Here is a 12,189-nt window from a genome sequence, read left to right as displayed (position 1 = left end):
AAAAAAAAAAAGTTACAGAGCAAATGATACATTTTGTTCGACCAAAAAACAAAATGTTTTGTTTGTTTTTTTGAGCTTTTTAAAGCATTTTTAAAATGAAATTGAAGTGCATTACCAAACAAAGTCTTTTCAAATTGCAAAATCAAAATGGTTCATCTTGAAAATGTCGAAATAAAATGTTTCAATGTCTTGGGATTTGGGGGGGGAGGTTATTATCAACGGAGATGATTTTGGTGAATTTGACATGAATTTGCAAAATATTGCAGCTGCCCTGAATCTGGATTTTATTTTCTTTTATTTTATTGGTGGGGGGGGAATGTTTGGCTGAAAAATTTCATCTAGCTTTAACTTGGAGCCTTTCAAAGATGTTTGTAAAACCCTGTTGGATTCTCGGCAATGACAGACGCTACGTTGTCAATATTCGTCACATCTCAAAGCTTTGCGGTGGCCTGTGTGAGTGAGTTGGTGGTCTCACTCCAGTTTCTTACTGGACAGGACTCTGCATCTCCGCTGGGGCTAACTAGCATTCTTACTGGGGTCTCAGCATAGAGGTTAAGGATGGAATGGGCCCTGGAGACTGAACCCTTTTCAGACCCTTTTGAGGTGGTGTCCCTCTCCGTCAGGGCTGAGGCACAATGGCGAGGCAATTGCATCTCTGCTGCCCATGCTGTATCTGTTCTGTGAATAGACAGAGGCAATCAAGCTCCAGGGCTGCCAGTCCTGTACCTATCATAACCAGTCAGTTCAATCTCCCCAGAGAGTGTATTAAACCTGCTTGTTGTATGTAGCGCTTGACTGTTTATAATAAATGGCTTTTATGCTGCATTTGCCAAGGTGGCCTCGTAAAAGCAGCTTTTGTTTCCAGTGGGTTTCCTCAGTTAATTATTTGTGATCAGCTGTAGATGCCTTCCAATGGCACACTACAGGTCCTATGGTTATCAATGCAGGGGATTTTTTAGCCAAATTAAATATATTTATACTGAAGCATTGTGCTAATTCCAGACTGGATTGTTGGTGCATGTAGACTTTGATGGGCTGAGATGTCCTCTTCCCTTTGGAGCTGTCATTCTTTTATTTCCCTGACACGATCTGTTACTCATAAGTGTCTCAAGACAGAGTCAGGAGGGGAAACGTGATTCATAAAGGCCTGAAAGGGAAGTCAGAACCAGACTGCACTTGGCTGCTAGGAAAACTTTTTGATAGCTGAGAGAATCAGGAGCTGAAGGCCGGAGGAGGGGGAATAGTCATCTCATGGGACACAGATTCACTCACCTCACTGTCCAAACCAGTACATGACAGGAGTGTGCAGCTGTATCTATAGCTATTACTGTGGGTATGTCTATGCTGCAGTCATGGGACCTGAGCTACTTTTAACGTTGCTAGCTTGGGTACTGGAGCCATGAAGCCATAACCGCACAGGCTTAAGCATGGCCCGTCCAGAACCCTGGGGAATTACTCGCTGGCTAGCCCATGCTGAAGCATGCGTTGCTGTGGCTTTGCTGCTCAGGGGCCCAGGCTAGCTAGCTCAGGGATGTCAACTCAAGTTGCAGTCATGATCGCAGCGTAGACTCTTGGTTTTTACTGGTTTTCACCCAAATTTTAGACCATTTAAGTACATGAAAATACTGATTATGGTAAGAAAATCCAGTACGTAACATTAGGTAATGTGGTCATAATAAGTTAGTCAAAGCGTAAATGCAAGGCCGTCTGCTAAAGTAAAGCAATGTGGTGGGAAATACATACACGTGCGTGCATGGTACATATGTGTACATACTGTTAATATATGTAAACTATACATTCAACTGCTTTGACTTTCAATACTCTTATTTTTCTCTTATTTGATGCTTTTTTCTGTCCTCCTGTTCCCCAGTATTAACCCTGATATTTACCAGGAACACTGAAGTTAATTTTTGGCCCTGATTGTCCCCCATTTTTTAAATGTTGTCATAAACACTTACAAGTTCCTGAGTACGTTACCTTGTTTGCAGTTGTAGCCTAGTTGAGGGGAGGGGTTCCTTTCCTGTTACAGTGGGGAGAGTGTCCATGTCATTAGAAACATCATCACAAGTAATTCTCTTTGGCATGTTGGGTTGTCTCAGCAGAGAGGCCCAGATACCAGGGTGAAGGGTACGCTGCAACTGGCTTCCCAGTGGGTGGACCCTTGCACCCACGCAGACCCCATTGAAGCCAGTGGTGCTCTTGGATGTTGCTGGGGTACATCTGCACAGATCTCACCTCAGGATCAGGGTCCAAGATAGCAAGGCCAAGAACTGAATTGACATGAAATGCCCTCTTGCCCTGAGAGATGGCCCAGCCACAAGGAGAGGGGCGGTCGCAGGTGGAACAAGGTGGTGAATCTTGCTCGGCTAGTCTCCATTGTGTAGTTAAATAGAGGCCTTGAGTCACCAGGGCGCCAGTCTGGCATCTTGTACCAGGACTAAAAAACATTTCTAGTGACATAAGTACTGGGTTCAGGGGAATCTGGGAAGTGAGTGCTGGTGTTCTTCCTGTGTGAGTCCCTACGCCTGCTGTCAAGTCTGCAGTTAAATAACAGCAGCTGGGACTAGATCAGAGGTGACATCGTTTTTCCATGTGCTTTCCTGCAAGTCCTTGACTAGCTTTGGCCTTCTCCGCTTAGGTTGTCTTTACAACCCATTTTGGGACAGAACTTTGACTGACAGTAAAATAAACGCTGGGCCTTTGACTCCTGGATGCATGCCAGCTTGTCAGCACGCATTGTGTACTTTCTCTCTTGTTGGCTTTCTAGCTTTTACTGTTTCGGGGGAGGGGGGGGTTGTAAACATCTGTGGAAAGGTGGCTCTTGCACAAAAGCTCTCCATCAAGGGTTTTACAGCCCTGAAACGCCTCTCAGCCCAGCAACAAATACATGTTGCATAAAGTGCAATTAGACAGGCTTAAACAGTGCTGTGCATATTCTGAGCACTCTCGTTCTGCCTGTCACTGGTCCAATGCAATAGATGGCGTGACTGCAGAGTAGTGGGTAACCTGTCTAAAAGAACAGGTGGTGTAAAAGCAAATCCCAATGCAACAAGGGCAACATATTTTAAACCAACGTGGTTTACAGTTGCCTTCTGAGTTTTGGTTGCTGGCTTTTTTGCATGCAAAATGCTGCATTTGCACATAGGAATCGCACTTGCATGCACAAATTGTGGGTGGCAAGACATCCAACTGTCTGATTTACACAAGTAAATAATCATGAAAACCAAATTGCAGGTGCAATTATTGAGACCTGGCTGAGGGCACCTTGGAAACTTTGCCCTAACCTGAATTCTGGAAGAGAGGGGAGAAACATTCCCCAATTCTGGCTAGCAAAGCACCTAGCACTGGATTCCGTGCATCACCGATTTGCTTGGACTCTTTTTAACATGGTCATGAAATAACTGTTTGCTAGAAGGAAGAGCATTATGGATAACAGCATGTGATTGAGCAGCCCGAACACTCCTGCCGTTACTTCAGAATTCCTACATCTGTGCCATCAAAACGAGAGATTTAAAAGCAAATGCAAAGCAAATTAAATTGATTCAAACCAGGTCTGAGAAAGTAAGTGCAAAACAAATCAAAACCACTCTGAGACCCGGATTCTAAGTGATACAGAAGACACAACTGAGCAGAGCTAAGGCGCAAAAGATTTCAAGCCCCTTGCCCAATGTCTTGTTTTCACTGCTTTTGTCGTCAGTGATTAGAGAGATGAAGCAAACCCAAAACTTACCCCCAACTTTCCACCTGCCCAAACATTGTGGGTTCATATACAATTTTTCTCATCTCTTGTGGTGCAGGGATAGGAGTTCTACTGTTCTCAATCAGCGTAGAAGATTAAAAACAGGCCCAAAGCAAATCTCTGGCTCTGAAGAGCTCTATCTCATGAGTTTTTGGAGTGTTAGGAATCGAGGTCCCGGTTGAGCCCATCTCGTGTGTTCCTTGTAAGAAAACAACACCAGTAATGAGGCCTGGTGTTTTTGCACGCACACATGTAAGACTAGTAACAAAGGCACAGAGCAACAAGATCATGAACTATCGTGGCTGCCTTGGTAATGGATGTACAGATGTCTCTGTCTATGCGGTATCAGAAGAGTTTTATCCCTGGTGTCTTTTATTATTATTGTTATTGTTTATTTTAAATAAAAGCCATGAAAAATGTCCTTTTTTCTCCCCAGAAATGTCACCATCTCATGCTGACTTGTTGTTTGCTGCTGTTTTAACCTGTCGTATATACTGAAAATGCTTTATGACTAGAGTTGCCAACCCTCCCGGATTGGCTGGGAGTCTCCCAGAATCGGAATCAATCTCCCAGTGGCTACTGAAACCAATCTGGGAGATTTTAATAGGTTGCTAAAAGTTTGGTCAGCAGTGCAGAGAGGCTAAGGCAGGCTCCCTACCTGCCCTGGCTCCGCATGGTTCCCAGAAGCGACCAGCATATCCCTCTGGCTCCTAGATGCAGGGATGTCCACGGGGGCTCTGCACGCTGCTCCCGTCCTGAGTGCTGACTCTGCAGCTCCCATTGGCTGGGAACTGCGGCCAATGAGAGCTGCAGGGGCGGTGCCTGCAGGCAGGGGCAGCACGCAGAGCCACCTGGCTGTCCCTGGGCATAGGTGCTGACATGCTGGTCTTTCCCGGGAGTCACCCGGGGTAAGCACCACCTGCTTGGAGACTGCACTCCCTCCTGCACCCCAACCCCCTCCCTCAGCTCCCTCCTGCACTCAAACTCCCTCCCAGAGCCTGTACCCCATAGCCCTTGTGCATCCCAACCCCCTGCCCCAGGCTCAGCCTGGAGCCCCCCTCCCACACTCCGAACCCCCTCAGCTCCAGCCCAGCCCAGTGAAAGTGAGTGAGAGTGGGGGAGAGAGAGCGATGGAGGGAGGAGGGATGAAATGAGTGGGGGGGGGCCTCCAAGAAGGGGCAGGGCCTCCAAGAAGGGGCGGGGCAAGGGTTTTTCGGTTTGTGCAATTAAACAGTTGGCAACCCTATTTATGACTGTCTGGCTGATGGGGGTTGTTAATACACTGCACTTGGCCTTGTTTTTGCAGGAGTCCGATACAGCCAGCAGGGGAACAATGAGGTCACTTCCTCTTCGACAATCAGTCACCACGGCAACAACGCCATGGTGACCACCAGCCAGTCCGTCCTACAGCAGGTTTCTCCAGCAGGGTTGGACCCGGGCCACAATTTACTCTCACCTGATGGTAAAATGGTGAGTACACCTGGCCTATTGTAGTTCCAAAGCTGATAAGATAAGAGGGCCCAGCAGGCAAAACAAACATGACTTTTTTTTTCTTTTTTTTTTTAAAGTTTCACACAAGGCCCACGTTAAACAATGAAGCATTGTAGGGCTGGGGGGCGGGGTAAAATAAATCCCAGCTGCCATGAGTCAAAGGCAGCGCTTGGACCAGAGCTTTCCCCGCCAGGTAGTGGTGTACGTTCTGAACCCAGCCAATAAACCTGACACAGGACCGTTCTCATTTTATTGATTGAATGCCTTGTAAAGTAGCACAGAGGGTGGATCACTGTTTGTTTTTTGCTGACGCTGACATTCGTGTTGATAAAATGCTCATTCATTTTTTTTTTCTCCTTAAGCCCTCCAAAGTTCTAAGTTTCACCAGGGAAGCAGTTCCTTTACAAGCAAGCCCCTTCCCCTCTCTGACCCCAACACACACACACGGACACACGGACACACACACACAGACGCATCCCGGGTAACACCTACACTCGTAACCTGCTGCTCGATGTGTGTTACTGGTCCTCCTCCGCACCTGGTTCACAGAGGATGGGAATCTGTTACCGCTCAAGCTGAGCGGAATAGTTTTGGCCAAAGCTTTTTCTTTTTCATTTTTTTCTTCATTTTTTCCAGGGGGTTGGGGGGGCAAAAAATACAGATTTGGTGACACCAAAACATTTTGCCAATTCATGTCGATTTCACCTAATTGTCTGAAAATCTTTAAAAAATTGAAATGTTTTTCCTTTTTTCAGTTTGAAAGGGCCTTTTTTATATCAGAATCATCTCTCTTTTTTTAAGACATTCAAAAACAATTCGGAACGGTGGATAGCTAAACAAAATGTTTCAATTGACCCAAAATGAAAATGTTTTTCAACTTCAATTTCCCAAAAAAATTCAAAAAAACCTCTGGCTTTGGTCTGACCCAATTTTATTTTTAACATTTTGAAAATTCCAAGCTCTAATTACAGACCCAGTAAACAAGGCTCTGTAGTTCAAGCTGTAGCAGCTTATGCATTTAACTCTGGAGGTCCCCATTCAACTCCCCAATGTATTAATTAGATGGTGACCTGCAGTGTTGTCTTGGTCCCATGGTATTCGAGAGACAAGATGGGTGAGGTAATCTCTCTTATTGAACTAGCTTCTGTTGGTGAGAGAGACAAGATGGTGGCCCACACGCAGGCTTTTGAAATATAAATGAGTCCTGGTCATAATATAGATTAGGACAATGGGAACTGGCTTCAAGTACTTCCCTAATGAGAGCCTTGAAAAAAGGTATGGGGCAATGGTAATAAATATCAGTGGGCCCAAGCTACAGAATTTGAATCCAGATTCCTAACAACTTCCTACAGTGAAGCCTTTGAATCCGAATGTTAGGTTTGACTCTCACTGCAAAGAGAGATCTGGATTTTTCAAATGACCCCCTATGTTCAGATTTCACATGCCCCAAAAATTTGGGAGATGCATTTCTAAGCAGATCACGAATAATAATAAAAAATAATCCAGAAGAATAGATGACACATCAGGCATTAAAAATCAATGGATAAAATGACTGATAAGGCATTGTGAGCCTTTCCTTTTAAAACTCAGGAGAGTATTCTGAAGTAGTAGCCCAAACACCTTATTTATTTTATTGTATTGCAGTAACAGCTAGGAACCCCAGTCACAGAGAGGAACTACGTGGTGATAGGCGCTGTACAAACAGAATAAAGACTGTCCCTGCCCCCAAAGAGTTTACAGTCTCCATATAAGACAAGAAACCACAGGCGCCGACTTTTTCCGGCGCTGGTGGGTGCTTGCCCCCCCCACCGGCCCTGCCCCGTCCCCATTCCAACTCCTTCCCCAAAGTCCCCACCCCAACTCCGCCCCCTCCATGCCCCTATTGGACCCCTCCCCAAATCCCAGCCCCGCCTCCTCCCCGAGCATGCCGTGTTCACCCTCCTCTCCCCCCGCCCTCCCAACACTTGCTGTTGCAAAATGGCTGTTTTGCGGCGCAAGTGCTGGGAGCCTGGGGGAGAAGCAGGACTCAGTGGCGTGCTCAGGGGAGAAGGCAGAGGCATAGGTGAGCTGGGGTGGGGCAGGGGCACCAATTTTTCCCCATGGGTGCTCCAGCCCCGGAGCACCCACAGAGTCAGCGCCTATGCAAGAGACCGCAGGTGCATAGACAGACAGACAGATGGAGGAAGCACAATTAGATGAGATTGGTCAGCATGATGATAGCCAGTGGTCTCTGCACTCTAGCTGCCTAACTGTTAACAAGGTTTCTGTAGCCCATCACAGCCAAGGAGAGCTTTCTGGAAGGATTTGGAGGAGGACAATGAGGTCGTTTTGCCCCAAGTGTGAGGGGCAGCATGGGAAAAAGCACGCCGGTGCTTGTTTGAAATTGAACAAGTTACAGCAGAAATGGAACCAATTTTAACCATCACAGAAACATGCACAGCAGTAAAAGCTTTTACCCAGCTTGACACAGTGCTCAACCAGCCCCTTTAAGTGTAGGATGTACAGCACTATCAACAACATTTATGGTCCTCCATTCGTATGGAGCTGTTATCTAGTTTATGTCTGATCTCCTCCACAGAGCTAGCTAGTGCTTGCAAGTTATTTAACACAAATATGCTGTGGGCTGTCGTTTCCAGTGTGTAAACATGTTTCTCTAATATCTCATATCAAATTAACAACAGCCAAGGAAGTCATTGCGGCTTAAAATAATGTTGTTGTTTGAGGCACATGCTATTGAACCTATAAGGAGTTTGGGCTTGTCATTGTTTTATGACAGTGGAAGGTTGTTTTAATGATGTGGTTTGAATACTTTCTTGGTCACGTGATCTCTAGCGGTTTCTTTTGGTTCAAGTTTTTGGTCCTAATCTCAAGTTTGAAATTAGCCCAAACTGCAAGAGACTTCCATGGTTTTGTGACTGATTGTTTGACTTGCACACCTGCTGTGGTGTAAGCTGGCCTTGAGGAACTTTTTGAAGAGGGAAAATATCGGATAAGAAAATCTGACTCATTCTCATGTTCTGAAATCCACTGATATATTTGTTTCAATTAAAGGTAGGCCCATCTCAAGCTCACATGTGCAAGATACACTCGTAAACTGAGGCCAAAAATTTCACACCGGGGACCCCGAAGTGTCTCCTAAATCCATACTGAGGTATCTAAATAAAAGTGGACTGATTTTTCAAAGGGATGAGCACCTGCGACTCCCATCATCATCAGTGGAATTTGTGGATGTTCAGCACTTCTGATAATCAGACTGGTTTTGTTTAGGTACCTGAATCCTTGCCTGCATCAGGGACCCCAATTTCAGCCACTGGTGCAAACCCTCACCATTGCAGACAAGGAAAGCCACAATATGCACTGGGAAAGCTTATTGTGATGTCAAGCAGTTGGCCTTGTCTGCACCAGGGTTTGCAATAGTGCAGTTATAGTGATGGCTGTAAGTGGGACATATCTCCCCTCCAGACCAGGCCTAAACAACCTCATTTCAGGCACCCATGTATAAGCAGTTGGGTTGCTGTCTGAAACATCAAGACCTCGATTCAGCAAGACATTCACATAAGCATGTGTCGTAACTTTGAGCACATGAGCAGTCCCCTTGAAGTCCATGAGACAAGTCACACACTTAAAGTTGGGCATTTACTTAAGTCCCTTGCTGAACTGGATCCTAAACCTAACCAGAGTCACTTAACTAGCATTCCTCCACCATATAGCCTGTTTCAGTATTGCCAGCTGCAGCAGTTCAAAAATCATGAGTCTAGCCCCCTAAAATGATGAAACTGGCTTAAAAGTTCATGAAATTTTTAAAAATAATACATGTGGGGTCTGTTCTTTGCCTTCTGTATTTTTAACCTTTATTATTCAAATTTTTCACCTTTCCTTTGTAACCAGAGAGCTAGAAAGTTATTGGGTTTTTTGTGCTTTATTTTATTTTTTTTTTAATGAAACCTCTGACTCTCCCATAATCACATGACTCCAGGATCTGAGGCTTTAAGAATAAAACACTAAATACCAAGAAAATTGCAATGAACTCTCAAGAATTGGCGACATTGCTGTTTACTCAGAAAAGGCCTGGGCAAAAAGATGAGTTTTTGCAGTGTGACTTGAGGATCCAAAATTTAGGATCTGGTAGACTGATGGGAGCAGTGGAAGCAGGTTTCCTGAAATGCCTCTCTCTGTTGCTGTTGTGGTTTATTTAACTATTTGTGCTGCAGTAGCACCTACGAGCCCCAGTCATGGATCAGGACCTCATCGTGCTAGGCACTGTACAAACATAGAACAAAAAGAGAGTTCCTGTCCCAGAGAGCTTCCAACTGATGTAAACTGTGGAGTCCCCCCCGACTGACTGGATCACTTTCCATGAGATGATTTTGCTTGTCTTTTCTGTGAAACGGCCTCATCATGCATGAAGGGAGTCATTTCTGTATGGCTGGCCCTAGCCAAAGTCACTTTTGTTTGTCTAGGAGCTGTTTGGTCACCCAGCTCCTGTCCATTGCACCTCTGACGTCTGTTGTCCCTTTTGGTTTCTTGACAGATCTCTGTTTCGGGAGGTGGGCTGCCCCCTGTAAGTACCCTGACCAATATCCACAGCTTGCCCCATCACAACCCACAACAGTCCCAGAACCTCATCATGACACCGCTCTCCGGCGTCATGGCAATCGCGCAAAGTAAGTGCCTCGCCACTCTCTAGTTTCAGTACACTCCTGTTGATGGGGCTTTTATCCCCTTGGCTGGTATGTTTAGAAGCAGTATGTGAGTAACTTCCGTTCTGCAGCTCTGAATCCCCCCTCCTCTGTGGTTCCAGTCGGGTACAGTAATGTTCTTCATTCCAGCACTGGTGCACTTTGTGGTCTTGCCGCATGCTATGGTGTTTCGCCACCAAGTTCAGAGGGGAAGGGAAGCAGTGGCTCTGTGTCATGAGTGAAATCCTGGCCCTGTGGAAGACAATGGGAGTTTTGCCATCAAATTCAGTGGGTCCAGGATTTCACCCAGTGTGTTCAAGACCTGATCTGACCAGCTGCTCTAGGCATAAACTATGAGGAACTCCATTGAAAGCTGTGAAAACAGATGTATTTGAGAGGGGGATAAAACCCTTTGATTTTCCTTTACTAGGGTTTACTGCACACCCTGCTGTACTGCAGAGAGAAGCAGACAGCATACAGCACAACCCTAGTGGGTATCTCCAATGTACGAAGATAACATTCATCTCAATTTTTATTCCACTGCAGCAGCTGTCTCTGTTTCTGATTCCACCTGCACTGAAATCTTGACATGTTGTTTCGTTCTCTTCTGTTCTCATAGGTCTAAATACTTCCCAGGCACAGAGCGTCCCTGTTATCAACAGTGTTGCCGGAAGTCTGGCAGCTTTACAACCCGTCCAGTTTTCCCAGCAGCTACACAGTCCTCATCAACAGCCACTCATGCAGCAGTCGCCCAGCCATATGACACAGCAGCCTTTTATGGCCACAGTGACGCAGCTGCAGAATTCACACAGTAAGGATCTTGTCAGGTATTTGTTGAGGCCTGAAGGGAAGGATTTAGCTGCATTATAACTGCCAATTGTCATAAATACATTTTGAATTAACTTTGCTTTCTCCCCTCCCTGCCCTCTCCACCCCTCCAGTTCGTTGGTTCGAACTCATGACTGGGGTCATCTTCTCCTGCAGGTGTTAGGACATTCCCTTTCCAAAGTAGAATGATTCAGGGGGGAATCTCAGACTCTCCAGCCCTAAAACAGTCAGATAAAAAGGCTGCACTATGGAAGAATTTTTAATCCCAGAGAGCACAGGGGAATGAAAACACCAGAACTTCACCTTTCAGGACTATGTGAGAACCCAAAGAGGAAATTACTCAGTTTTCATCAGAGGGAACCAACACAGGGCAATTAATGCTGTCCACTCCCTATTGTTACATCCCTCCCGTCTCACCCTTCCATAGTACATGTATTTGCTCCTCTTTTAGAATACAGAGTGCACCTTCCCTCTGCATAAACTTATTCCTCATCCCCAGTCTGCAAATCCAGGAGCCAAATTCTGCTCTCGTTCACGGGCATAAATTCAGAATAATGTCAGCGGAGTTATTCTGGATTTACACCAGAGCAGAATTTGTTTGAGGATCTTCTGTTTGTGTCCCCATAGCGCCTGTGCTTGCCTGTAGTGTGCTATCCAAGGAAATTTTGAGTTCTTCTCTAACTGCAATTGATAGGACCACCCTTTTAAGGTACACTCAACATGATTATTGGAGTTAGGGGGCCAGGCAGGTGTTGAAAAATAAACAGGTTTAGCTCTGTGGACATTTGGGCAGGCGACAGATGATAACTTTTTCCATATGGCTGTATTTATTGGCATGGGCTTTCAAAGAGAGTCAGTAAAAATCCATAAGATTTAGGTGCCTAACTCCCTTAGTCTCCTTGACAATCCCAACCATTTCCTTTTACTTCTTATGGTCTTTGCACTTCGGGGAGGAAGTTAGAACATCGGTATGTGGGGGAGGATGAACTACCTGTATGTTCTTCAAATGATGCCTTTGTTTTTATGTCTGTTGATGTTTTTTTAGTTGAGTTTTTCTCATATTATAGTTCTATGAACAAAAATTTTCAGATTGTGTCCAATACATTTACACTCTCATGATCATTTAAAAAAAACAACAACTTTATGACCTAGATTAGAGTAAGAAATCTTTTGTGTCCAGGGTTTCCTTCCCCAAATTATTGGGGAATCATGTTCTGCAAGATGCTTAAATGTACAATGCGGTTGAGATGCCTAATTGCATAATATAAGTGAATTGCAATTTTACTATTTTCCAAGACCCCAGTCTAATTGTAAACTAGTGTATGCTCCCGTTATGTTTATTGCATTTTCAGGTGTAGTTTACCTGTAGCATATTCTCAGGCTTAAGAACAAATTTTTTAAAACATCCTTGCCTTGGTGATAAAAAGGCAGTAAGCAGGCTGGCCTGGTCCT

At 45.1% G+C, this 12,189-nt stretch overlaps 1 protein-coding gene across 3 annotated transcripts in view; it reads left to right on the top strand.

Moving 5' to 3' along the window:
• HNF1B (HNF1 homeobox B) overlaps positions 1 to 12,189 on the top strand; it is a 61,055-nt gene that overhangs the window by 38,125 nt on the left and 10,741 nt on the right. For 2 of the 3 annotated variants that reach the window (XM_084650851.1, XM_084650849.1), the window contains exons 5-7: positions 5,046 to 5,209; positions 9,762 to 9,894; positions 10,529 to 10,720. In XM_084650851.1, coding sequence (XP_084506977.1) covers positions 5,046 to 5,209; positions 9,762 to 9,894; positions 10,529 to 10,720 — 489 coding nt within the window. Of the gene's footprint in view, positions 1 to 5,045; positions 5,210 to 9,761; positions 9,895 to 10,528; positions 10,737 to 12,189 lie in introns of all 3 variants that reach the window. The other variant, XM_084650850.1, reaches the window with a different exon arrangement.

The sequence above is a fragment of the Lepidochelys olivacea genome (genome assembly GCF_965140295.1).
Source record: "Lepidochelys olivacea isolate rLepOli2 genome assembly, chromosome: 17".
NCBI classification, from domain to species: domain Eukaryota; kingdom Metazoa; phylum Chordata; order Testudines; family Cheloniidae; genus Lepidochelys; species Lepidochelys olivacea.
Note: the sequence above shows the minus strand (reverse complement) of the source record. Positions and strands in the feature narration are given on the sequence as shown.